The sequence below is a fragment of the Xyrauchen texanus genome, chromosome 29, assembly GCF_025860055.1.
Source record: "Xyrauchen texanus isolate HMW12.3.18 chromosome 29, RBS_HiC_50CHRs, whole genome shotgun sequence".
NCBI classification, from domain to species: Eukaryota; Metazoa; Chordata; class Actinopteri; order Cypriniformes; family Catostomidae; genus Xyrauchen; species Xyrauchen texanus.
Genome location: NC_068304.1, coordinates 18,258,271 through 18,283,131, shown reverse-complemented (window position 1 = coordinate 18,283,131; position 24,861 = coordinate 18,258,271). Strand labels below are relative to the sequence as shown.

General features: G+C 38.7%; 2 protein-coding genes across 2 annotated transcripts; one reads left to right on the top strand and one right to left on the bottom strand.

Annotated features, from left to right (window-relative positions):
• Positions 1-471: 471 nt before the first annotated feature.
• Positions 472-2,937, top strand: tph2 (tryptophan hydroxylase 2 (tryptophan 5-monooxygenase)). The gene is given in 6 exon segments (XM_052097231.1): positions 472-708; positions 1,217-1,302; positions 1,304-1,358; positions 1,607-1,778; positions 2,060-2,241; positions 2,860-2,937. Coding segments are annotated over 6 exon segments (810 nt in total).
• A 1,473-nt stretch (positions 2,938-4,410) lies between these two features.
• Positions 4,411-10,508, bottom strand: si:ch211-218c6.8 (apoptosis facilitator Bcl-2-like protein 14). The gene is made up of 7 exons (XM_052097603.1): positions 10,311-10,508; positions 10,107-10,233; positions 9,621-9,786; positions 9,422-9,526; positions 9,185-9,243; positions 7,014-7,277; positions 4,411-4,801 (listed from the first exon to the last, which is right to left on the bottom strand). The coding sequence occupies exons 3-7, from the start codon at positions 9,754-9,756 to the stop codon at positions 4,760-4,762; spliced, it is 606 nt and encodes a 201-aa protein (XP_051953563.1). The 5' UTR covers positions 9,757-9,786; positions 10,107-10,233; positions 10,311-10,508; the 3' UTR covers positions 4,411-4,759.
• Positions 10,509-24,861: the final 14,353 nt, after the last annotated feature.

The following is a 24,861-nucleotide window of genomic DNA, read 5'->3' as shown; positions in this document are numbered from 1 at the left end:
TCAGTTCTCACTATAGCTCTTTCTTTTTTTCTATACCGAAAATTCCTGTTTAAACCCAACATCTAAAGAATTCAGTATACAAAGGCCTTGAATTCACACAAAATCAATAGCTATGTGGTGAGTGAAATTTTTGATTATCTCTTCATCTTCCAGCAGTAAGCAACTAAATCAAAATGTCTGGAAATCTGAATTCTTTTGCACTAGATTTAAATTCACCTCTAGGTAAAATTGGGCATATCCACTTCAATCAGGGGCTGAACATGTCAGCATTTTCTAATGGGGGAGCAAGCCCCTCAAAAGCTAATATCTCATACACTGTGAGAGCAGCCTTTATCAACATAATTTGTCACAGTACATAATTCAATCTCTGTTACTGACAAGGGAGAAGTGTCAGCCAAGAAACTCCCCATGACTTCGGGGTGGCAGTTCAAGAAGAAATAATCTGGGGCATTAGTTCCTTCTCCATATGACATGCAGGGACAGACGATGTCCCAAGAGTCACAAGCTATGTCCTCTGAACTGCTAGCTAATCCCAAGGGGAACCCAACAGCCCATAAATCACCCGTGTAACTTCTAAGGAAGAGAGGTCAACAAGCGGTCCCCAAGATGCAACCTGCTTTGATAATGTTCTTTAGCAAGTACTGGACTCAGCGAGGAATATCTTTGGATTCAGCTATGTTTGACCAGCAACACCTTGGAGCCTCCATGGTGAGTACTGAACAGTTTTCATAGACTTAGACAATGGTGTCCTTGTTTTGATGGTGCATTCTATATCTTTGAATTAACATTTGAGAAATCCTGATTTTTCATTTGGGGAAACAGTGATTTCACTTAGGGACTATATGAAATAATAGTAGATTTATGTCATTTTTTTTTTTTACCTCATTCTTTCATCAATCTTTAATTTATACTGGCTTACTGAGAGGTGTGTCGATTAGGGATGCTAAATGCAGAGACAAATCTAATGAATGTGAAATTCACTAAAGGATACTGGAACTGGGCACAGTGATAAAATGTTATTAAAGAGAAAAACGGAAATCAGTCAAAGGCAGTTCAGGGCAAAGCGTATCAATGCAAATTCTGTTTTTAGGTCCTTTTTTGTTATCTGATGCTTCACTCTGGTTTATGCACTTTTTTTAAAAGATCTGCTTTTATCTCAGCCCAATTTCATGGTTACATCTTAAGAGTTGTATAATCACTGAACATCTCCACACAGCTCCATAGGACATCCTTTAATCAGATAGAAGAAAAACTTGACAAAGAGGAACATAAATCCACTCGTGAACTTGGGAAACAAGCAGTGATTTTCTCTGAAGAATGAAGTGGGCTGTCTGGTCAAAGCCTTGAGGCTCTTTCAGGTAAGTAAATACAAAATTTCAATAAATATGTCCAATACGCACATTCATCTCTTTGCAAAAATCTTGGCGAAATTTTTCTGAATTCACTAAACTAATGAATAAGGTTTGATGGACTTCAAGCATCTTGAAAAGTGTATTTATTCGGTCAAGTTAACACTGTGATGCAGGCGTAACAGCAAGAGTAACATCACACCATTTCAGTAAATTTAATGTGCATTGACTATAGTTTGCTGTACTTATGTTTAAAGAAAAACCATGTGAAGATTGAATCTCGTTGATCCAAGTGAGTTACCAATGAGGTGGAGTATGCAGAGTGCAGTTGCACAAAGAATGAGTTTAATGAGCTGGTGCAGTACCTGAAACATCATGTCAACGTTATCTCATATAACACACTCCTAAACGTGTAGTCTGAAGAGACTGGTAAGCCTCTCATATGCATATGATATACGGGGCAGTGGAGGCTCAGGGTTACTGACCAGAAGGTTGGGGGTTCAAGCCCCAGCACCACCAAGATGCCACTGTTGGGCCCTTGAGCAAGGCACTTAACTCCAGGTTGCTCTGGGGGGATTGTCCCTGTAATAAGTGCACTGTAAGTCGCTTTGATAAAAGCGTCTGCCAAATGCATAAATGTAAATATATACACCTGCATGCTTCTTTATTCAATATCACTTTGATATTGCTTTGCAGTTGCTTGAGTGGAGTGTGTTCTTGGTTTTGCAATGATGCTATTGTTGTTTTGACTCTTTTTCTGGACTGTGTGTGCGTTTAGGATGGGTTGCCCAATGGGGAAGGAATACCCTGATTTCCCTAAAAGATCTCTGTGCTGCACTAATGCTTTCATAGAGTGCAAATGTATGGTTCTGAACTGGATGCTGACCATCCTGTAAGTAAATCTGCTAATGGTTTAGTGGCACAGTGGTATTTTGAATGGTACCTACTTTCAAGGATGAACAATATTGACTGTTTACTCTTGATTTTAGAGATTTTGTGGAGGTTGCAATGAACTACAAATTGTTAGTACTTTATTTAAGTGTAGTTGTATTATTCCCATTTAGTTCATATGGGAATTGGGTTTCTGTAGCTCAACTAGTAGAGCATGGCACTAGGTCTATGGACTATGCCAAGGTCATGCATTTAATTTAAAAAAAGTTGCAAAGGTTTATTCCATTTCTTTCTGAAAATGTATTGGAATCAGAGTCAGAAATTAACTTTTCCATTAAGAGGCAATATTTGTCCTCTGTTTTTGATTTTCAGGGGCATTTTTTCTAACCAAATAAAAAATATACAGTATCATTGTTTTATGTCAAAAAGTTCTCAATAGGACAATAAAACTAGATTGAGAATTTATACATATTACACATAAATTCAAATGGAGTTTTTATCAAAAATATATTTAAAAAAAACCTTAAATAGGGTTTTAATCACTATACCTTTTATTGTAATTGACTTGTCAGTGCTATTTCTTTACAACTCAAAAAAAGAGTTTGGCCTGTGTGAACAGGCTGGCCCGTTGAGAGCCTATGGAGCAGGTCTACTGTCTTCTATTGGAGGTTATGAAGCCCTTCTGCCCTTTCCATAATCAAACATACAGTACATGTAAATTATTATTTGAATGCACAATCCTCTTTGTCTGACAAAGCAACAGTGAAGATGTTTGATCCCAGAACCACGTGCTACTAGGAGTGCCTCATTACAGCTTTTCAAAATACTGTCTTTGAGAGTTTTGAAGAGGCAAATGAAAAAATGAGGTATATACATCCATGTAGTCATGAACAGAAATCTGTGTAAAAGAAACACTTTTGGACTTGAAAAAGAATGTCAATTTAAAGGGACAGTTAATCAAAAATGAAAATGTTGACATCATTTAAGCACCCCATTGATGTTCCAAAACATTATACCTTTTCTTCTGTGGTGCACAAAATATGTTGGCAGAATATCATCCTCGGTCACCATTCACTTTTATTGCATCTTTCCCATACAATGAAAGTGAATAGTGACTGCGGCTGTCCGAATCTAACATTTGTGTTCCACAGAAGAATGAATGTCACATGCATTTTGAATTGCATGAGGATGAGTAAATGAAAACAGTTTTTATTTATTCAGTGAACTAACCATTTAATACATGATCTAACTATGTTCCTTTTGAACAGGGACGCCCTGGGAAAAAATGTAGTTTGAGATCTAGAGCCTAAGTTAACAATGCATCCATTGAAGATTAATTATGAATTCAAATGTAAATTTGTGTTACAGTAGAAATATGGTCTAATTCAAATTACATACCAGTAAACTAATAACTGTAACAGGTACAAGCTTTTGATATGATAAATGGTCTGCACTTATATAGCGCTTTTTTTTTAACCTGATCGGTATTCAAAGTGCTTTACACTCATGGTGTGACTCATTGGCGGCACACCAATGGCAGCAGAGCTGCCATGCAAGGTGCTAGCCTGCCATTGGGAGCAACTTGGGGTTCAGTGTCTTGCCCAAGGACACTTTGGCATGTGGAGTCGTGTGGGCCGGGATTCGAACTACCACCCCTGCGATTAGTGGCCGACCCAAAATATCTGGGCTAAAGTCCATTAGTCTTCGCCCTTATAAGATATCACACCAGTCTCTGTGACTGCACTATATGTAAGCAAACAAAATTGTGACTGTGGGCTGCAGGCACATTCTTTTGTCAACCTATCTGAAGACTTTGATGAGCTTTCTGCCTGTTTTCATAGTGTTGTAGCTGAAGCAGAATATTTTTTTAATGTCATATTCAAATTCATAACAGTTGTCAGCTTATGGCACTAATTTACTGTTTTGTTTCACAATTGGTAGAAGATGCACGGCTGCTCCGAAGATAGTCTCAATGCTATTTTTTTAAGGGCAGTGTTTTATAAAAGAGGGACGTTGCAGAATGGCTAAAATCAATTACAGCACCTTTAACTTCATATTGCAGCATGTAGCAAGTGAAGCAGGTTGATATATATATATATATATATACACAAAAAATAAATATAAGTATAATCATGAAGCACTGCTCTGATTCCAAGGTAAAGAGTTGGTTTGTGGTATTTGCTTTATTTGTGCAAACAATGTCAACTTCAATAAAGCATTATATTTTAGCATTACATGCTAACCTGCCTTTTAAGTGCTCTGCACTGTTTTGAGAACACTTGTGCTATTTTATCTTGACAAAATCTTTACGAGTAATTTACTGATGATTACATATTACATTTGTGTAAAAAAGTTATAAAATCATAGGAATCAATTGCATATTCTACACTTCAATATACCTATTAAAAATCACAAGCAGTGTAAACATAAATCACATTTAATTAATTGTACTTCACATAACCATCCGTGAGGGTTTTGGAGTAATACGTCTGAAAGAATGCCATGCTTATGCAGTCTTGTCAATGGATTTCATCTTCATCATCAACAAGAAAGGCTTTCTCCTACAGACAATCAGATTGCAATAATTTGATTAATGTTTTGCACATTATATAGGTATATTATAAAAGTAAGAATAGTTTATATTATTTAGTAAACTAGCTTTGGTATACAGCATTCATGGACGTTCAGTGGTTAAAGTGACAGTTCATCAAAAAATGAAAATTCTCTCATAATTTGCTCACCCTCATGACATTCTCGATGCCTATGACTTTCTCTCATTTGCAGAACACAAATTAAACATTTTAAAGAATTTCTCAGTTCTGTAGGTCCTCACAATGCAAATAAATGGTAGCAAGAACTCTGAAGGTCAAAAATGGACATAAAAGCAGCATAAAAGTAAACCATAAGAATCCAGAGGTTAAATCCATGTCTTCAGAACCGATATGATAGGTGTGGGTGAGAAACAGATCAATATTTATGTCCTTTTTAGAAGAATAGAAGCCTTTTGGTCACACATTATACATACATTTTTGCATATATACAGTGAAAAGTATTTGTTTTCACATATCCCAGCTAAGCTGGGGTCAGAGTGCAGGGTCAGCCATGCTACGGCGCCCCTGGAGCAGATAGGAACAAGGATCTTGCTCAGGGGCCCAACAGTGGCATCAGTAACCCAGCCTCAACTGCTGAGCCACCACTGCCCCTAAATAATAAATCTCCACCTTTGACCTAGCCCGACCAGAAGGTGGCTGAAAGTGTAGATTTTCAGTAAAAATAGACATACACTCACCTAAAGGATTATTAGGAACATCATACTAATACTGTGTTTGACCCCTTTTCGCCTTCAGAACTGCCTTAATTCTACGTGGCATTGATTCAACAAGGTGCTGAACGCATTCTTTAGAAATGTTGGCCCATATTGATAGGATAGCATCTTGCAGTTGATGGAGATTTGTGGGATGCACATCCCAAAGATGCTCTATTGGGTTGAGATCTGGTGACTGTGGGGGCCATTTTAGTACAGTGAACTCATTGTCATGTTCAAGAAACCAATTTGAAATGATTCAAGCTTTGTGACATGGTGCATGATCCTTTGGAAGTAGCCATCAGAGGATGGGTACATGGTGGCCATAAAGGGATGGACATGGTCAGAAACAATGCTCAGGTAGGCCGTGGCATTTAAACGATGCCCAATTGGCACTAAGGGGCCTAAAGTGTGCCAAGAAAACATCCCCCACACCATTACACCACCACCACCACCAGCCTGCACAGTGGTAACAAGGCATGATGGCTCCATGTTCTCATTCTGTTTACGCCAAATTCTGAATCTGCAATCTGAATGTCTCAACAGAAATTGAGATTCATCAGACCAGGCAACATTTTTCCAGTCTTCAACTGTCCAATTTTGGTGAGCTCTTGCAAATTGTAGCCTCTTTTTCCTATTTGTAGTGGAGATGAGTGGTACCCGGTGGGGTCTTCTGCTGTTGTAGCCCATCCGCCTCAAGGTTGTGCGTGTTGTGGCTTCACAAATGCTTTGCTGCATACCTCGGTTGTAACGAGTGGTTATTTCAGGCAAAGTTGCTCTTCTATCAGCTTGAATCAGTCGGCCCATTCTCCTCTGACCTCTAGCATCAACAAGGCATTTTCGCCCACAGGACTGCCGCATACTGGATGTTTTTCCCTTTTCACACCATTCTTTGTAAACCCTAGAAATGGTTGTGCATGAAAATCCCAGTAACTGAGCAGATTGTGAAATACTCAGACCAGCCCGTCTGGTACCAACAACCATGCCACGCTCAAAATTGCTTAAATCACCTTTCTTTCCCATTCTGACATTCAGTTTGGAGTTCAGGAGATTGTCTTGACCAGGACCACACCCCTAAATGCACTGAAGCAACTGCCATGTGATTGGTTGATTAGATAATTGCATTAATGAGAAATTGAACAGGTGTTCCTAATAATCGTTTAGGTGAGTGTATATTGATCTGTTTCTCACCCACACATATTATATTGCCACTCAAGACATGGATTTAACCACTGGAGTCATGTGGATTACTTTTATGCTGCCTTTGTTCTTTTTATACCTACTGAGTTCTGGCCTCCATTCACTTGCATTGTATGGACCAACAGAGCTGAGATATCCTTCTAAAATCTTAATTTGTGTTCTGCAGAATAAAGAAAGTTATACATATCTGGGATGGTATGAGAGTAAATGATGATTAGAGAATTTTCATTTTTGGGTGAACATATAATTGATGGGTGCATAACTCTCACCCAACCACCATGCTGATGAATCCAGGGACTGAAGTGCTGTTGCAGGTACTGAGCCCCAAATCCCATGATCCTGTTCATGGGCTGTAGGTCTAGAGCATCGAGTCTGCTGGTGACCTCAAAGGTCAGAGCGATCTGCTCACGATTCATTCTGCTCCGCTCATGTTCTGGCACCACACTCCCAATGAAGGCTGAGGTCAGTCTGTCAAACAAGCTATAAGAGAAACCACTCTGCAGGCCTCTTAAAAGCTCATGGTTCTTCTGAATCTGAGAAGGCAGAGGAAGTGTTTAAGAGACAAAAAAGACTAATGTTAAGTGGTGCAGAATGACAAAGAGGTGGATAGACTGGAGGAGAATTAGTTTAGGCTGAAGATATTTTAATAAAACATTTTCTTCTACTAAAAAAACAACAAATGTAATTTTTTTTGTAGCTCTCATGAATGTGCTAGGATGGAGGGATATTGATTAATTATGAAACATTAGCAGGTGATATAAAATAGTAAAGATTGCTTAGATTTGCTCAGATTTAAACTTAAATGAAAAACAAAATTAAATTCGATATATTTGCTTAATTTTCACGAATCAGTTCTGAATTAACCTTTTTTATTGCATCATCTATGGAAAATGGCATTATGGATAACATGCCTTTAATTATTACAAAAAGAAAAATAGATTTTTACTTTATTTGACTTTTTACAATAAACTGTAAAATGTTTACAATGGCTGTATGGTTGAAATGATAGTTCCACATATACAAAATATATACATATATACTCTATATAGTACAAAGAAGACTACAAAAATGATACATATTGTTTATGCTAATGTCCATCCATAATTTGTGCTAGGGCTGCACAATTAATTGGAAAAGTAATCGCGATTATTATTACGGCTGCCACAACTATGTAATCATGAAAACAGACGATTACAGCATTCAATTTAAGTCTGCCCCTGTTGTGTCAGTGGTTTCTAATTACAACATGTTTTTGCAGCGGTTGAGTATTCTAACAATTCTCTAACATTTCCATTGAGCAATGAAATGGCAATGGCCAATCAGAGCTGCTTAAATTAATGATGACAACTGTCTGAATGCCCAGATTCTTGCTTTATGTTCCACCTCTGTTCGCGGTGGCACACGAAAATGAAAACTGAAGAAACATCACCCGACATTTGAAAATAAGCTGTAGAACAAGAGCGAAAAGCACTTTGTAATTATTTTGGATTCATTACATATTGCACCGCTCGCTTTGAAAGTAGATGTTAAATACACTGAAAATGAGCAACACGACAAAACTAAAGCACTCCTGTTCTAATCAAGGCACAGACGTGGTGTAAATAATTGATTTATTATGCTGATTAGACAGCTTTGTTTTTAATGAGAGCATTCGTGAGAGTGCAGAACATTGTTTTGAGCGTCATTGAGCTTGCGTCGAAATACAGATCTCAAACAGTGTAAACCTGCAGTCATTGTAATGGGAGAGTTTGTTGCATTGCTTGAATAGCATATTTCAGGAATCACCTTCATTGTTATCGCGTCTGTTCTAATAAGACCCATTTGGTACGCAGCTGGTATTAGTAGATTTAACATTTTCATGAATCACACAAACTCCAATTGCAAATGAATATTTTTAATTTCCAAAGTGCACCCAGTGAGGCCAAAAACTATCTAACGATGATCTTACATGAACAAGATCACCATTAAAAATCAAACGGGATGAATGATCCACTGCATCTTACTGAACAAATTAAGTAACTTAATTAACTTAACTAATAAATTTAATTGAATATTGAATATGTCATATTATTTACTGCATGTGGACTAATAATTTAAGCAGTAATTTAGCAATAATTAAATGTATTCTATAATATAGATATCCATTTAAAATAATTTTTATTTGGCCAAACATTAACAAACATTATTACAATGTTTAATGCTAAAAATATGCTTAAAAGAAACTGGAGCACAGCTCATACCCATACCTGCTACTCTGAAAAACCACACAGTTGCTTACTTTGGCATGTCACATAATTGAATATTTTAATCGACATTAATAATCGCGATTACAATATCAAGGGCAATAATCGTCAATTATGCTATAATCGTGCAGCCCTAATTTGGGCTATATTAAAGCCAAGTGAGTCAAGACTACAGATAACAAAGAGATTATAATTACCTTCTGGTTTAGCTCATCTCCTGATTCCTTCAGTAATTCAACAAGCCTTTGTATAACATCTATGTATAAAAAAAAAAAAAAAAACATACAGCATAATTATTTTTCTTTCTTTGTCCTTTATTTAACCAGGGAATAAAACTCACTGAGATTTGACACTTCTGTAGAACACTTCATTTTGATGACATTAGCTCATTATCTAGTGATGATACATTAAAGTTTGCATTGCAGTTTACCTACCGTCCATGGACTCCTCGCCGTCTGCTTCCACTCCATCTCTGACAAGAAGGCCGCTGTCTACAATCTGGGTCAGTTTTTCAGCCACATCACCAAATATTTCACCACCTAATTTTGAACAGACATGTCACTGAAATAATGAAATAGGATTCATTTAGATCACAGAATCCAAGTTCATGAGCAGTATGTCTATTATTCTGACCTGTTTTTGACCCAGTTCTACACATGTAGAGACTTGGCCCCTGTCTGAAGATTGGCTTTCTCCTTTTCTGGTGGTATACTTCAAGTAGTCGATATTCATCACTAAATGTTATTAAAGATGAATCTCCTTCCATCATGTACGTCACTCACAACCAGCTGATCAGATACTGAAACAGGAAATTGTTTGGCTATTTCTGCTATAGTCGCAGCATGTCAAAAGTTTACAAATCCAAAATCTATTATTTGAGCATATTAACATTTAATATATGAAAATAATTAGTCTTTCACTGTTTAAGTTTGTAAATTGTTCTGAAGTTACGAAACTATTATTACTAATTTAAAAATTGTTCACGACGTCACTGATGGCTGGTTTCTCAAACTAATGCAAATCCCAATGCAAAACGGATAATACATTGTTTCACTTTTCTAGGTATTTTAAAGCAAACTGGTCTCAAAAGCACACAATAATCAATTTATACCAACTTACCGGTGAACTTCAGCTCATCGAGCTCGGGACGTACACACGCACGTCACGTACGTTAGTTTTCTTGGTGACGTCACACGTAAGCGAAATGCAAAGTTTCAAACGGCAGAAATTATGTCTTCAGAGGACACTTCGAAAGAAAGCAACCGTTATCGTCTAGCTGTAAGGTAATTTCCAATTTCAAACGGAATTTGAGTCCCAGATTACCTTTATTTTTCGAACACCACTCTTTTCAGCACTTCAAAGGTCTCCCGGTCTGTGGTAAAGGATTATTACATTTGAATGGTACGCATCCAAAGACAGAACGCCTATGCGAAATCATTGATCTATTAAAAATAGCTGCATCTTATGGAACGCGAACGGGGCCAATAGTCTATTTACGAAACGCGTGAAATATGACCGCGTCTATGGAACGCCAGGCAGGTCAAATATACGCGAATTTTAACACGTAGACAACGCGTAGACAACACGTCAACAACACGTTGTTTGCACGTTGTCTACGCGTTGTCTACGTGTTAACTTTTCACGCGTTGTTTACGTGTTGTTAACGTGTTGTTTACGTGTTGTTAACGCGTTGACAACGTGTTAACAACACGTAAACAACGTGTCGATTTCATGTGATTCTGAGCCATTTGGCCACTTGTCCAGTTTGAAGGGGTGAGTGTTGCACTTTTCCATTGGCTGCTGAGTAGTAGGGTTAAACCATTTCTGTAAGCCTGGGGGGTTTGCCTGCCACTATTTAACATACTAAGGATCCTCTAATTTCTTGGTCCTTTTCTTCCTTTTGTGTGTAGCCTATAAAAATGTAATATTTGGATTGCAGTTTTAGGACTTAAAATAAATGATTATTATTATTTTCATCAAGATAAATTGCCACTTTTGCTCCTTTACTGCCTATTTTGTTAAACAAACACATTAGAGGGAATTCATGCTTTTTACACCATTCAGCAACTTTAGTTTTTTATCTTAAAAATCATTAACAGTTGTGCGGGGTAAAAACTAACAGCAGTGGTACTCATTTAATGTTGGTGTAGGATACAGACCATTGTAATAAATACTGTATATGTCTTTTGAAAACAACATGAACCTTTTTCAGCATTTTAATTTAATGTATGGCTTTGACCAGCAGAGGGCACAATGTGACTAATTATGGGGCTTGTTAAAACCTAAACGGACCTCTTTTTGTTTAGACCAGGGGTGACCAACCCTGGTCCTGGAGAGCTACCTTCCTGCAGAGTTTAGATCCAACCCTAATCAAACACACCTGAACCAGTTTATCAAGGTCTTTAGGATTACTTGAAAATGACAGGCAGGTGTGTTGGAGCTAAACTCAGCAGGAAGGTAGCTCTCCAAGAGCAGGGTTGGTCTCCCTGGTTTAGATATTAAGCACTCAGACATATGTACACAGGTGATATTACCCATTTTGATGAAATGTACAGCCTTCCAAAGACTGTCAGGATTAGAATGAAAGTTTGTAATTAGGTTAGATAGTAACTGATTTGACTTTCCTGACAGCAGATGTACACTACTGTGCCAAACTCCTAGGTCATCCTTAAAATTCTTATTAAAGCCTAAAACCTTATTAAAGCCAGTTTATTATTCCCATCTTTTAGTGGAGCTAAAATATTCTGTTTAGAACCTGCCTTAATGTTAGCCCTGCACCAGCTTGTTGCATAAGTTAGGACCTCTTCTATAGACAAAGAGGGAAGATCATTAAAATGCTGGGTATGCTAATGCTTATGCCGGATCAGAGGCCAAAATAGGCCAGTGTTTAAGAATAGTGTTCTGACAGAGTAAATTTTACCCTATTTGACACTTTTTTGTAAAAGATCAAACTAGAATTTAAATGCACCTTGGTAAGCCTCATCAACACACTGTAAAGAGGAGGCTCTGTCCCAAAAGCTTTATTTTTCATTGCAGCAGCTTTATCAATTAGCTCCTCATTAGAATGACATCTGAGCTCTTGGGTAAACCATATTCCTGGCTATGCAGATTGTAGTCTTATCTATTTATTTTTTATATGAGGCTGCCACTGCATAATTCGATTCACATATCCAAAAAAGACAAACGTTTATGATCATATTCAACTGAGAACGTAAGGTCAGGAGGTGTCTGTTAGTGTTAAAAACATAACTGTGTAAAATAGTTATTCTATGAAACGGCTGCCATTTGTGTCCATAGCGTTTGATGAGATGCATAAGGCACAAAAAATGTCCCAAAGTGTGTTTCCAAAGCTTAAAATTATTAAATGATGTGTTCTTGTTAACATGATATATGATAAAATACTATTCTTAAAGAGTAGCATACTATTTTTAATCATTTTTCATTCGTACATGTCCAATTTCACATGTCCGTGTTGATCAACATGACATTTGCATCTAAAATATCACCAAATAAGTTATACATTTTTTTCAAACATTTATTATTTTCAGGATTTTATGTGTGTCCCTGTATATATGAGATATATTTATTCAAAATAAATCGTATTTTTGGGTAAATATTTTATGATTTGTGTACGTCCCTCAGTTTGACTTACCACCTGTCACACTAACTTGTTTTATCTATAAATAATGTACTGTTGCTTTAAATGACATCACAAAGTGGAAATGACATAATTTGAGCCTTATAGCCACCATGAACAAAAGCAGGCAAGTACTGACATTCTTTTACTTTGTTTATTTGTTGCTTTTTCATGTTAGGCAGTGTCCGTCAAGCTGAAACCAACCACCCCATCATGGAAAATAGATAGGGAAAACTGTTTTTTATTACATTTTTTACATTATTAATGCAAAGAAAATTATATTATAATATTTCAGATTGAATGCATTTATTCTATGTGAGGAATTTGACCACATGTGAGATCTGCAGCCATTTTGGGATGAAATGTACCACCCCATCACATGTTTTATTGTGACGTGGTGGTAAGGGATGTGATGGGGTGGTTCTGCTTCCTGTCTTGGTTCACTCACTCACTTACTATCACTTACTATCTCTTTCAGTCACTCATCACTCACTCACTCACTCTCTCACTATATCTTTCAGTCACTCACTCACTCTCTCACTCACTATATCTTTCAGTCACTCACTCACTCACTCTCTCACTATATCTTTCAGTCAGTCAGTCAGTCAGTCACTCATCACTCACTATATCTTTCAGTCAGTCACTCACTCACTCACTCATCACTCACTATATCTTTCAGTCAGTCACTCACTCACTCACTCACTCACTCACTCACTATATCTTTCAGTCAGTCAGTCAGTCAGTCACTCATCACTCACTATATCTTTCAGTCAGTCACTCACTCACTCACTCATCACTCACTATATCTTTCAGTCAGTCACTCACTCACTCACTCACTCACTCACTCACTCACTCACTATATCTTTCAGTCAGTCACTCATCACTCACTATATCTTTCAGTCAGTCACTCACTCACTCACTCACTCACTCACTCACTCACTATATCTTTCAGTCAGTCAGTCAGTCAGTCACTCATCACTCACTATATCTTTCAGTCAGTCACTCACTCACTCACTCATCACTCACTATATCTTTCAGTCAGTCACTCACTCACTCACTCACTCACTCACTCACTCACTATATCTTTCAGTCAGTCACTCATCACTCACTATATCTTTCAGTCAGTCACTCACTCACTCACTCACTCACTCACTCACTCATCACTCACTATATCTTTCAGTCAGTCACTCACTCACTCACTCACTCACTATATCTTTCAGTCAGTCAGTCAGTCACTCATCACTCACTATATCTTTCAGTCACTCACTCACTCACTCACTATATCTTTCAGTCAGTCAGTCAGTCAGTCAGTCACTCATCACTCACTATATCTTTCAGTCAGTCACTCACTCATCACTCACTATATCTTTCAGTCAGTCACTCACTCACTCACTCACTCATCACTCACTATATCTTTCAGTCAGTCAGTCAGTCAGTCAGTCACTCACTCACTCACTATATCTTTCAGTCAGTCACTCACTCACTCACTCACTCACTCATCACTCACTATATCTTTCAGTCAGTCACTCACTCACTCACTCATCACTCACTATATCTTTCAGTCAGTCACTCACTCACTCACTCACTCACTCATCACTCACTATATCTTTCAGTCAGTCAGTCAGTCACTCACTCACTCACTCACTCACTCACTATATCTTTCAGTCAGTCAGTCAGTCAGTCACTCATCACTCACTATATCTTTCAGTCACTCACTCACTCACTCACTCACTCACTATATCTTTCAGTCAGTCAGTCAGTCAGTCAGTCACTCATCACTCACTATATCTTTCAGTCAGTCACTCACTCACTCACTCACTCATCACTCACTATATCTTTCAGTCAGTCACTCACTCACTCACTCACTCACTCACTATATCTTTCACTCACTCACTCACTCACTCACTATATCTTTCAGTCAGTCAGTCACTCACTCACTCACTCACTATATCTTTCAGTCACTCTCTCACTCACTCACTCTCTCACTATCTCTTTCACTGACTCATCATTTATGTTTTTTATTTATTGTACAACTTCCTTTTATACAGTTGAATGCAAAAAGTATTGTGATGTACTGTATATGAACAAAGTCTAGAAAATGTTCTTTCATTATTACAAGGAATAAATTGTTCAAAAATTGTTTGTTAATCATTTTTTTGTAAAATGTTCAAAATATCATTGGTTCTAAAGTTTGCATCCCCATTTCTGAATGTAATAGCAATGTTCTCAAATAATATCTTTGTATCTTTTTCCATTAAATGTTCATCCAACCTCTTTGGGTACTCTTTGAGCAGCTTTTTTTGTAGTTTAGAGGGATGTGTGGATGCGACTCTCCCATTCACCATTATGATGCTCTTTTCAGATATTCAGAGCATGACCAAAGTTTTCCATTACATCTCCAATTTTAATGTTTCCCATCCCCCAGTTTTATAAAGGTTAAAACCAGCAGTTCATATAGAGAAACACTTTGTCCATACCACCCTGTAACAGTGAACCACCCCGCCACATCAGTTACCACCCTGTCACAGGGACATTTTGTTAAAATTTTATGGAATGGAAATGAAATGTTACATAAATGAATGTTGAATGATGTTCTTGTTGTGTGGCCTAATCAGATAAATGTAACTTTATTTGTATTTTTTAAGTGAATTTGTTTTTTCAGTACAAACAATGAGGCCATTGAAATGTCAAATTCATATTTCAAGATTAAAAATCTAAGAATACATTTTTTTTATTAAATTACAGACTTTCTATTGATGGTTTCCAAAAAAGGACATTTTACTATTAGGAAAACATTAGATTTTAAAAATCTATTTCTTGTATTACTACTCTAACGGGGTGGTACAAGAAAGGCTCCCTTGCCTGAATAAAAAGGATAATATTAATAAGGATTTTGTGCCTGAGGTGGAAAAATATGTATTTTTTGGAGGATTAACATATCTTTCAACTTGTAGGTTTAAAAAAAAAATTGTTCTTCATGAAAAATTAGTGGAAATGGCACCCGTTTGGTAAAAACAAAAACATATAAATTATCATATTCCAGTGCAAAAGTAGAACCCATTAATGTTCCTTTACATTGTAGGAAGAAAACTTCAATGAAGGAGAAGTAGTTCAGTTTAAGGACCAAATCAGCTCACAAATAAATGTACAGGGTTGTAGTGCTTCCTCAGTGCAGTCTTAAATAATACTCAAGAGCCTCAAGACCTCTTACAAGGAAGATATTTGTGTAGAGGCTTTCCACATCTAAAGTGGCCAGAATAACATCATTGGGTAACTTTTTTAATGTTGATATCTTGTTGAATAAATCAATCTTTAATATATGATGGAAGCCTCTGAACAGATGGTATAAGAAAATGATCAAAATAGTTAATTAAAAGATAATGGTTCTAGTAGACAATCATTGATGGCTACAATAGGTTGGGCTTTGGGTTTAACCAACCAAGTAGAGCAACTGTTGCAGGAAGCATGATATAATTGTTAAGCTGTGGCCTATCACTCATTGCCTAGATTATATCTGCTCATATTTGGCTGCTTCAACTCAGTTTTGATTATACTGAATTCTCAGTAAATTATTATAATTACACAATTTGTGATTATGTCTTACATTTAACTAACTGTGCATCAGGACACTTATTATAAATTAGGTAGCCTATATTCCAATTATTTTTAACTACCTAAAATCAGTGCATATAACCTTAAACATTTGGATCTTCTGATACTGGTTTCTAGTGTTGTAATACAAGTGCAAGTGTTACAGGCTGCTTAATTGCTTGTTAAGCTGCAGCCAATCACAACACTGCCTCCCCTCCTCCACTCATTTGCAGCCTCTTTGATCTGTGCGTGAGACCTGTGCGGCTTGCTTCAGTCCGGTTGTTTGGATGCGGACGGTGCAGTATGCTGAATCGCGAAGATTACATGAGTAACAGATATAATCATATAATTGAACGAATTCAGAACAGACAGGAGCAGCCGAGTTCTTCTGAGAGTCTTGTAGAAAGGTGAGTACTTTGAATTAGCTGGGAAATATCTGTAAAGGACCCCAATTCACCGTGTGTTTCAAAAGGTATAACGTGAAGTTTGCGTTCCTCATGCAACTTTATTAATGTTATTGGAGTCTCCTCTTAACCATAATAAACATTTGACGGAGTAATTTAAGTAAATCATGTTAAAGTGGTGTTAATAATATATTCTGCGTCTCGGTGAATTTCATTGGGGTTGAAGTGTGTGTTGTAGTGTTTGCCAACATTAGCCTAACTATGTAGCAAGCTAACTTGGCAAAATGCAATGCGTGGAAATGGCACCTTTTGATAGAAACATTACTGCAGTTAAAGGTTTTAATAATTGGAGGACTGCACTCACGTTGAATGTTTCAGCAGCTCAGTTTAAAATATTTATTGATGGCAGTGGAATTATGGTCTGTCAGTAACGTTATCTAACTTTCATCCTGCCTTCGAGTAACATGTCATATTATTGATTGTTTAATCTTTGAATGTAGCATTCTTTGTCAAGTGAACGCAAGATCTCTGTATAAGACATGACACCTTGTTGACATCACCATTTCCATGCTTTGGGAAAGGATCGCTTCCCCCCCTGGCCAGGCCCCCAACTGTGAACAGGTCGGTGTGACTGTAGCTGTATGGTGGTCATTGTCGTTTGTCACCCATCAGTTGTAGATCTATTTGGTCAAATTTGTGTTGTATCATGTTTAGATGTCAGTTGACTGGTTTAGTTATCCTTTGTCAGGCAGCCATTTGTGGGGCAAGGAGCTGGATTTTCCATATACATCAGATTTATATGAGATGCTTTACATGGCTTTTGTATTCAGCCAAAATTCTGCCTCACTGCATACAAGCGCCATCTAAGTTTAACATAGTACATCTTATGATTAAAGCAGCCGAGGATGTCCTAAAATGACCACTTTGCGTGTATAATATTTAATAGGCCTATTTTAACATCAACTAACCACTTGCCATTAGTTATGGATATGTTATGTATGTTTTTCTGGACATGGTCTATATAGGCTTTTGGCTTTGCATTTCCGGTCTCACATTTTCTGTCACTTTTTCAGGCTGAGGATGTTCAGACAAAATACTCCCATTAGAGGACCAAAGCGAAGGGGGCAAACAAGATTTGCAACTTTCAGAGTTGGTCTCTTCCTCCATCCTGCTATGGAAACATTCCACCCACATAAAGGTATGTTTAATTACATATGCATTGTAGTGTTACGCTGTGGCACATTGATGGGAACCACAAGCTCATCAGGTATATGCAGATGATAAATTAGTTACAGTGAGACTAAACACTCAACTAACACCGTCTGTAAACGGCCCCTCTTTCTGAATCAAAACATAATCATGCACTGGAGGAAGGATTGTTGACGGCTTTTCCACGCAGAGAAGATTAGTGAATCAATCCGAAGTTGAATGGTTAACGTTAGTATCATGAACACCGCTGCGCAAATCTGTTCAACACAATGCTGTCAATTTCTGAGACCCACTTTCAATTAAATTAGTAAGCATGTACGGAGCCTAGTTAATAAGGATAGTTATGTTAAGAATAGCCTACAGCTGGGTGGCCGTGGTTGGCACAATGTACATAGCTACTAGTCAATATCAATTGCCACCTACCCCCGGGCCGTTCGCCACAGTTAGCCATTCTGTTTAAAACACTGCATTACGTACAAAATTGCACGTATGTGTAATGAATGTTACCATGCTCACACGGTGTGCGAGTGAAAATCATTAGTTGCTTTTATATACAGTCTGTTTGTTGCACTTGATAATGATAACCCTGTGAAATTTTTTTAGCGGCAGTCATAATTCAGGAGCAGCGACGTGCCGAATAGGGGGAACACTGGTTTATGTGTACGCCACCAACTGTCTGGCTGCACTTCCAAGTTCTGCCTCTTTTGTTCTGTCGACATTAAGTTACCAATTAACATTTAGGGAATCCATTCGAATCCTCCACTTCCGCATCGCAATGCATCAAAGTATTGATTTATTTACTTATTTCCCCCCCACCCCTACTAACCACAGTGGTATTGATAAACATTTATTTTTCTCCTGTAGACTGCTGTATGGAATGTCCAGTGCATAGAGAGAACTTCGCAGTGGGAGAGCCAGACAGACATCTACCCTGTAACCACTTTCATTCAGAATGTATTGTACCATGGCTGGAAATGGTGAGTCGTCATAACAAAGTTGCGCTTTTGTAAAATAAACAAACAAAACAGATCCTTAATGACATTTAGTACTTTATATGATATTCACACTGCTCAATTCAGGTATTAGGACCTAAAGGAATTTAGAACATGCTTTGGCTACCTGGTAGAAACATTTATATGGGGTCGACTCAAACATTTCCTATTGTAATGAAGGAACAGAGTGTTGCCCAGTGCAAATATGTGGCTAATTAATGTGTTAATAGTTTGGAGAGGAATGGAGGTTAATGGTACAGAACAATAAGCTCTTATATAGCATTTTGCCAGCTTTACCTTTAGAATTGCCTTAAAGGAATGTCAAATTACAATCAACTATACATTATTAGATGCTAAATTAATCACCAATGCTGAAGTTGCCCTACTATACCAGTCATTTAACATTAGCAATGGAGGATTTTGCTGAGGTATATTTGACTTGCCAGACAATGGTCAAAGAACAGCATGAGCATTGTGTGAAATAGGACTAAAATAAAACTGCCCAAATCTAATGTAAACTATATTCTGTTCTATGGCCACACAGCATGTCCAGTGTGCAGGAAGAGTTTAAACGGAGAAGACGGCAGCAGCCAGACCCCATCAGAATATCTGCCCTCTCCATGGATGCCACAAACAGGAGAGATTGTCCTTCTGAGACACCAGTCATCCCTCGGTTCTTCACGCCGAGAAGACAAAGCGCTTGTCACGTTCTCTTTGCTATCTGTTGCAGTCATAATCATCTCAGTCTGATATTCCTTTGTATTTCTTTGTATTTGTTTAATTTATTTAATGCCTTTCTGCACCATGTAAACTGTTACCAATACAGGCGTCCTAACAGTCGGTTGAGTTCAAGCCCATGTCTTCACCTCTCAAGCAACTCCATCTTTCTTGACATGCACTGCGGCAATATGCTATTATGGGGAAATGCCAGACTTTATATCATACCATGTCCTCTTTACACATCAGAAAATTTGCTAATCCTGCAACTGAGCACTACATTTACATTTATGCATTTGGCAGACGCTTTTATCCAAAGCGACTTACAGTGCACTTATTACAGGGACAATCCCCCCAGAGCAACCTAGAGTTAAGTGCCTTGCTCAAGGACACAATGGTGGTGGCTGTCGGGCTCGAACCAGTGATCTTCTGATTACCAGTTGTGTTAGACCACTACACCACCACCACCACTGGTGGTGACTACAGCATATGGGATGGCTGTAGGGGTTACTTTCACTCTTGGCATTTACAGGGTCTGGACCGAACAATATGAACACAATATTGCCCTGAAATAAATATGTTTATGAAGGATATAATATATTTGAGATTTTTGTCAGGAAGATCTTGATTGATCTCTGGTTACTTATTCTGGTGGTGTTTTATTGGATTGCATTATAAAACCATGGGCCAATGACTGGGTGATGGGCAATCGATGGGGTATCTTTAAAATGTTATGTTTGTGAAATAAAAAAAACCTCTCATGATTGTCTAGCTCTGTGGGTGTTTTTGATGGAGTCAGATGCAGATTGTAACCTTTTCTGTCTATGAAATGAAGTAGGCATCTTCAGCAGTATTCACACTGTGCTTGCTTGATATATAAATTAAGACTTGTCATCTTAAATATGTTAACAGTGTTTCCCACCCAAAGCACCTGGTTAAATCATGACATTGTCATTATTTTACCATTTCATCGGGATATAAGGTTACCCCCCTCCTCACGGGTCATAACCTACATTCAATAAAAATGTTCAAAGACTAAAGTTACATGTTTTCCAAATACATATTTATTACAATGGACTGTATCCTAAACTAACATTTAATGAGTACCACTGTTGTAACTTTGCAGCCACACAATTGTTGATGTAATGAGAACTAAAGATTGATGAATGGTGTAAAAAAGCATGAATTCCCTCTAATGGGTTTGTTTACCAAAATAGGCAGTATTGGAGGCAAATTATCTTTTTGAAAATGGGTTTATAACTTTACAATTTATTTTAAGTCTTAACTGCACTCCAAATATTAAATTATTATAGGCTACACACAAAAGAAAAGGACCAAGAAATTAGAGGATCCTTAGTATGTTAAATAGTGGCAGGCAAACCCCCCAGGCTTACAGAAATGGTTTAACCTTACTACTCAGCAGCCAATGGAAAAGTGCAACACTCACCCCTTCAAACTGGACAAGTGGCCAAATGGCTCAGAATCACATGAAATCGACACGTTATTTACGTGTTGTTAACGCGTAGTCAACGCGTTAACAACACGTTGTCAACACGTAAACAACACGTTAACAACACGTAAACAACGCGTGAAAAGTTAACACGTAGACAACGCGTAGACAACACGTTAACAACGTGCAAACGACGTGTTGTTGACGTGTTGTCTACGCGTTGTCTACGTGTTAAAATTCGCGTATATTTGAACTGCCTGGCGTTCCATACGCGTCAACACGCGCTGTTTGTTCGCGTTAACGCGGCAATTTTTTATGAGGTGCCCCTAGGGACATTATTCAGAATTACCATGCACATACATGTACTTTTCCTCTCACATACACATATGAAACCAAATTCATTCACATACTATAGTGAAATGCTCACACACATACAAGTGAAATGCTTTTACAAACACAACTGAAACGCTCTCATACATACAACTGAAAATATTACGCTCACACACACAACTGAAATGCTCACACACACACACAACTGAAACGCTCTCACACACTCAACTGAAACGCTCTCACACACGCAACTGAAACGCTCTCACACACGCAACTGAAATGCTCTCACACACGCAACTGAAACGCTCTCACACACGCAACTGAAACGCTCACACACACGCAACTGAAACGCTCTCACACACGCAACTGAAACGCTCTCACACACGCAACTGAAACGCTCACACACACGCAACTGAAACGCTCTCACACACGCAACTGAAACGCTCTCACACACGCAACTGAAACGCTCTCACACACGCAACTGAAACGCTCTCACACACGCAACTGAAATGCTCTCACACACGCAACTGAAACGCTCTCACACACGCACAACTGAAACGCTCTCACACACGCAACTGAAACGCTCTCACACACGCAACTGAAACGCTCTCACACACGCAACTGAAACGCTCTCACACACGCAACTGAAACGCTCTCACACACGCAACTGAAACGCTCTCACACACACAACTGAAATGCTCTCACACACACAACTGAAACGCGCTCTCACACACACAACTGAAATGCGCTCACACACACAACTGAAACGCGCTCTCACACACACAAGTGAAATGCTCTCATACATACAACTAAAATGATTACACTCTCACACACACAACTGAAAAGCATTTCAGTATGTTGTATGAAAGCATTTCAGTTGTGTGTGTGAGAGCATTTCAGTTGTGTGTGTGAGAGCATTTCAGTTGAAACGGAAGCACATTTCAGTTGAAACGGAAGGTGGTTAAAGTACCCACTCCACTCCAGTTGGTGGCAGTAGTGTATGGCGTTTAATTTTGGACAAAACAGCGCAAGCGCAAAAACACAGCGCGCAAGTGAATTTCAACAGTGTGAGCACCATGACACAGCTCGCACGTAAAATTTAAACCTGCAGAACTTGCAAATCACAAACTCGAGCACAAAAATATGATTGTGCACACAAATTAACAAGTCCCACACACGCGCGAGTTCTTTTCTGCACACGCACGAGTTCTTTTCCTATGGGAAGCCAAACAAAGCAAAAGTGGGACGAGACAGCGGGGGTTTACAGAGCTCGCGCCCGCTGACATGTCATCTGCGCGGTTCAATGGTCCGAGCAGCGGCCAGTTCGATCAGCGCAGCTGGACGTGTTTCCTAGCGACACCCAATGGGCAGCGGCGCGAACAATCCTCAACAGCGCTGCGCTGACCAATTTAAACAGCGCAGTGCAAACCATACATGCAAATTAATGTACAATAAAGAAACCCCTCCTTCCTTACAAAAATTGGTTCTCTGCTGAAATTTAGCAGTTTTTCCCTACAGAAGACAAAGAAGAAGAAAGACAACATGAAAATGCATACATTTCTTATGTTTATTATCTTTAATAGTGTTAGTAAAGAGTAGTGTTGTAGCGTCGATACCCTACTTTGAAGAACTGCACATATGTATAGAGGCTACGGAAAGAGCTGTACAAAGCAGAAACTTCAATGACTTTCAATATCGTAGTCGTCTTGAGGAGCACGCCAACCTTCTGCTAAGGTCATTCTAAAACATTATACAGATATATATATATATCACAACACTACTCTTTACTAACACTATTAAAGATAATAAACATAAGAAATGTATGCATTTCATCTTGTCTTTCTTCTTCTTTGTCTTCTGTAGGGAAAAACTGCTAAACTTCAGCAGAGAACCAATTTTTTGTAAGGAAGGAGGGTTTCTTTATTGTAGGGCCTACATTAATTTGCATGTATGGTTTGCGCTGCGCTGTTTAAATTGGTCAGCGCAGCGCTGTTGAGGATTGTTCGCGCCGCTGCCCATTGGGTGTCGCTAGGAAACACGTCCGCGCTGCGCTGATCTAACTGGCCGCGTGCTCGGACCATTGAACCGCGCAGATGACATGTCAGCGGGCGCGAGCTCTGTAAACCCCGCTGTCTCGCCCCACTTTTGCTTTGTTTGGCTTCCCATAGGAAAAGAACTCGTGCGTGTGCAGAAAAGAACTCGCGCGTGTGTGGGACTTGTTAATTTGTGTGCACAATCATATTTTTGTGCTCGAAGTTTGTGATTTGCAAGTTCTGCAGGTTTAAATTTTACGTGCGAAGCTGTGTCATGGTGCTCACACTGTTGAAATTCACTTGCGCTGTGTTTTTGCGCTATGCTGTTTTGTCCAAAATTAAACGCCATACACTACTGCCACCAACTGGAGTGGAGTGGGTACTTTAACCACCTTCCGTTTCAACTGAAATGTGCTTCCGTTTCAACTGAAATGCTCTCACACACACAACTGAAATGCTCTCACACACACAACTGAAACGCTCTCACACACACAGCTGAAATGCTCTCACACACACAACTGAAATGCTTGCATACAACATACTGAAATGCTTTCATACAACATACTGAAATGCTTGCATACAACATACTGAAATGCTTTTCAGTTGTGTGTGTGAGAGTGTAATCATTTTAGTTGTATGTATGAGAGCATTTCAGTTAGCGTGTGAGTGCGTTTCAGTTGCAGTGTGAGAGCATTTCAGTTGTGTGTGTGAGAGCATTTCAGTTGTGTGTGTGAGTGCGTTTCAGTTGTGTGTGTGTGAGCATTTCAGTTGCGTGTGTGAGTGCGTTTCAGTTGCGTGTGTGAGAGCATTTCAGTTGCGTGTGTGTGAGCATTTCAGTTGTGTGTGTGAGAGCATTTCAGTTGTGTGTGTGAGAGCATTTCAGTTGCGTGTGTGAGAGCATTTCAGTTGTGTGTGTGAGAGCATTTCAGTTGTGTGTGTGTGAGCATTTCAGTTGTGTGTGTGAGAGCGTTTCAGTTGCGTGTGTGAGAGCATTTCAGTTGCGTGTGTGAGAGCATTTCAGTATGCGTGTGTGAGAGCATTTCAGTTGCGTGTGTGAGAGCATTTCAGTTGCGTGTGTGAGAGCATTTCAGTTGCGTGTGTGAGAGCATTTCAGTATCGTGTGTGAGAGCATTTCAGTATCGTGTGTGAGAGCATTTCAGTTGCGTGTGTGAGAGCATTTCAGTTGCGTGTGTGAGAGCATTTCAGTATCGTGTGTGAGAGCATTTCAGTATCGTGTGTGAGAGCATTTCAGTTGCGTGTGTGAGAGCATTTCAGTTGCGTGTGTGAGAGCATTTCAGTATCGTGTGTGAGAGCATTTCAGTATCGTGTGTGAGAGCATTTCAGTTGCGTGTGTGAGAGCATTTCAGTATCGTGTGTGAGAGCATTTCAGTTGCGTGTGTGAGAGCATTTCAGTTGTGTGTGTGAGAGCATTTCAGTTGCGTGTGTGAGAGCATTTCAGTATGCGTGTGTGAGAGCATTTCAGTTGCGTGTGTGTGAGCATTTCAGTATCG

What these genes read in the sequence shown, in the direction of transcription:
- si:ch211-218c6.8 (XM_052097603.1), bottom strand. Translation starts at nt 9,756, where the DNA reads ATGATGGAAGGAGATTCATCTTTAATAACATTTAGTGATGAATATCGA. An exon ending in TAGAACTGGGTCAAAAACAG is followed by an intron (nt 9,527 to 9,620) that starts GTCAGAATAATA and finishes GTTCAAAATTAG; the next exon opens with GTGGTGAAATATTTGGTGAT. An exon ending in TTCATCAGCATGGTGGTTGG is followed by an intron (nt 4,802 to 7,013) that starts GTGAGAGTTATG and finishes GATTGTCTGTAG; the next exon opens with GAGAAAGCCTTTCTTGTTGA.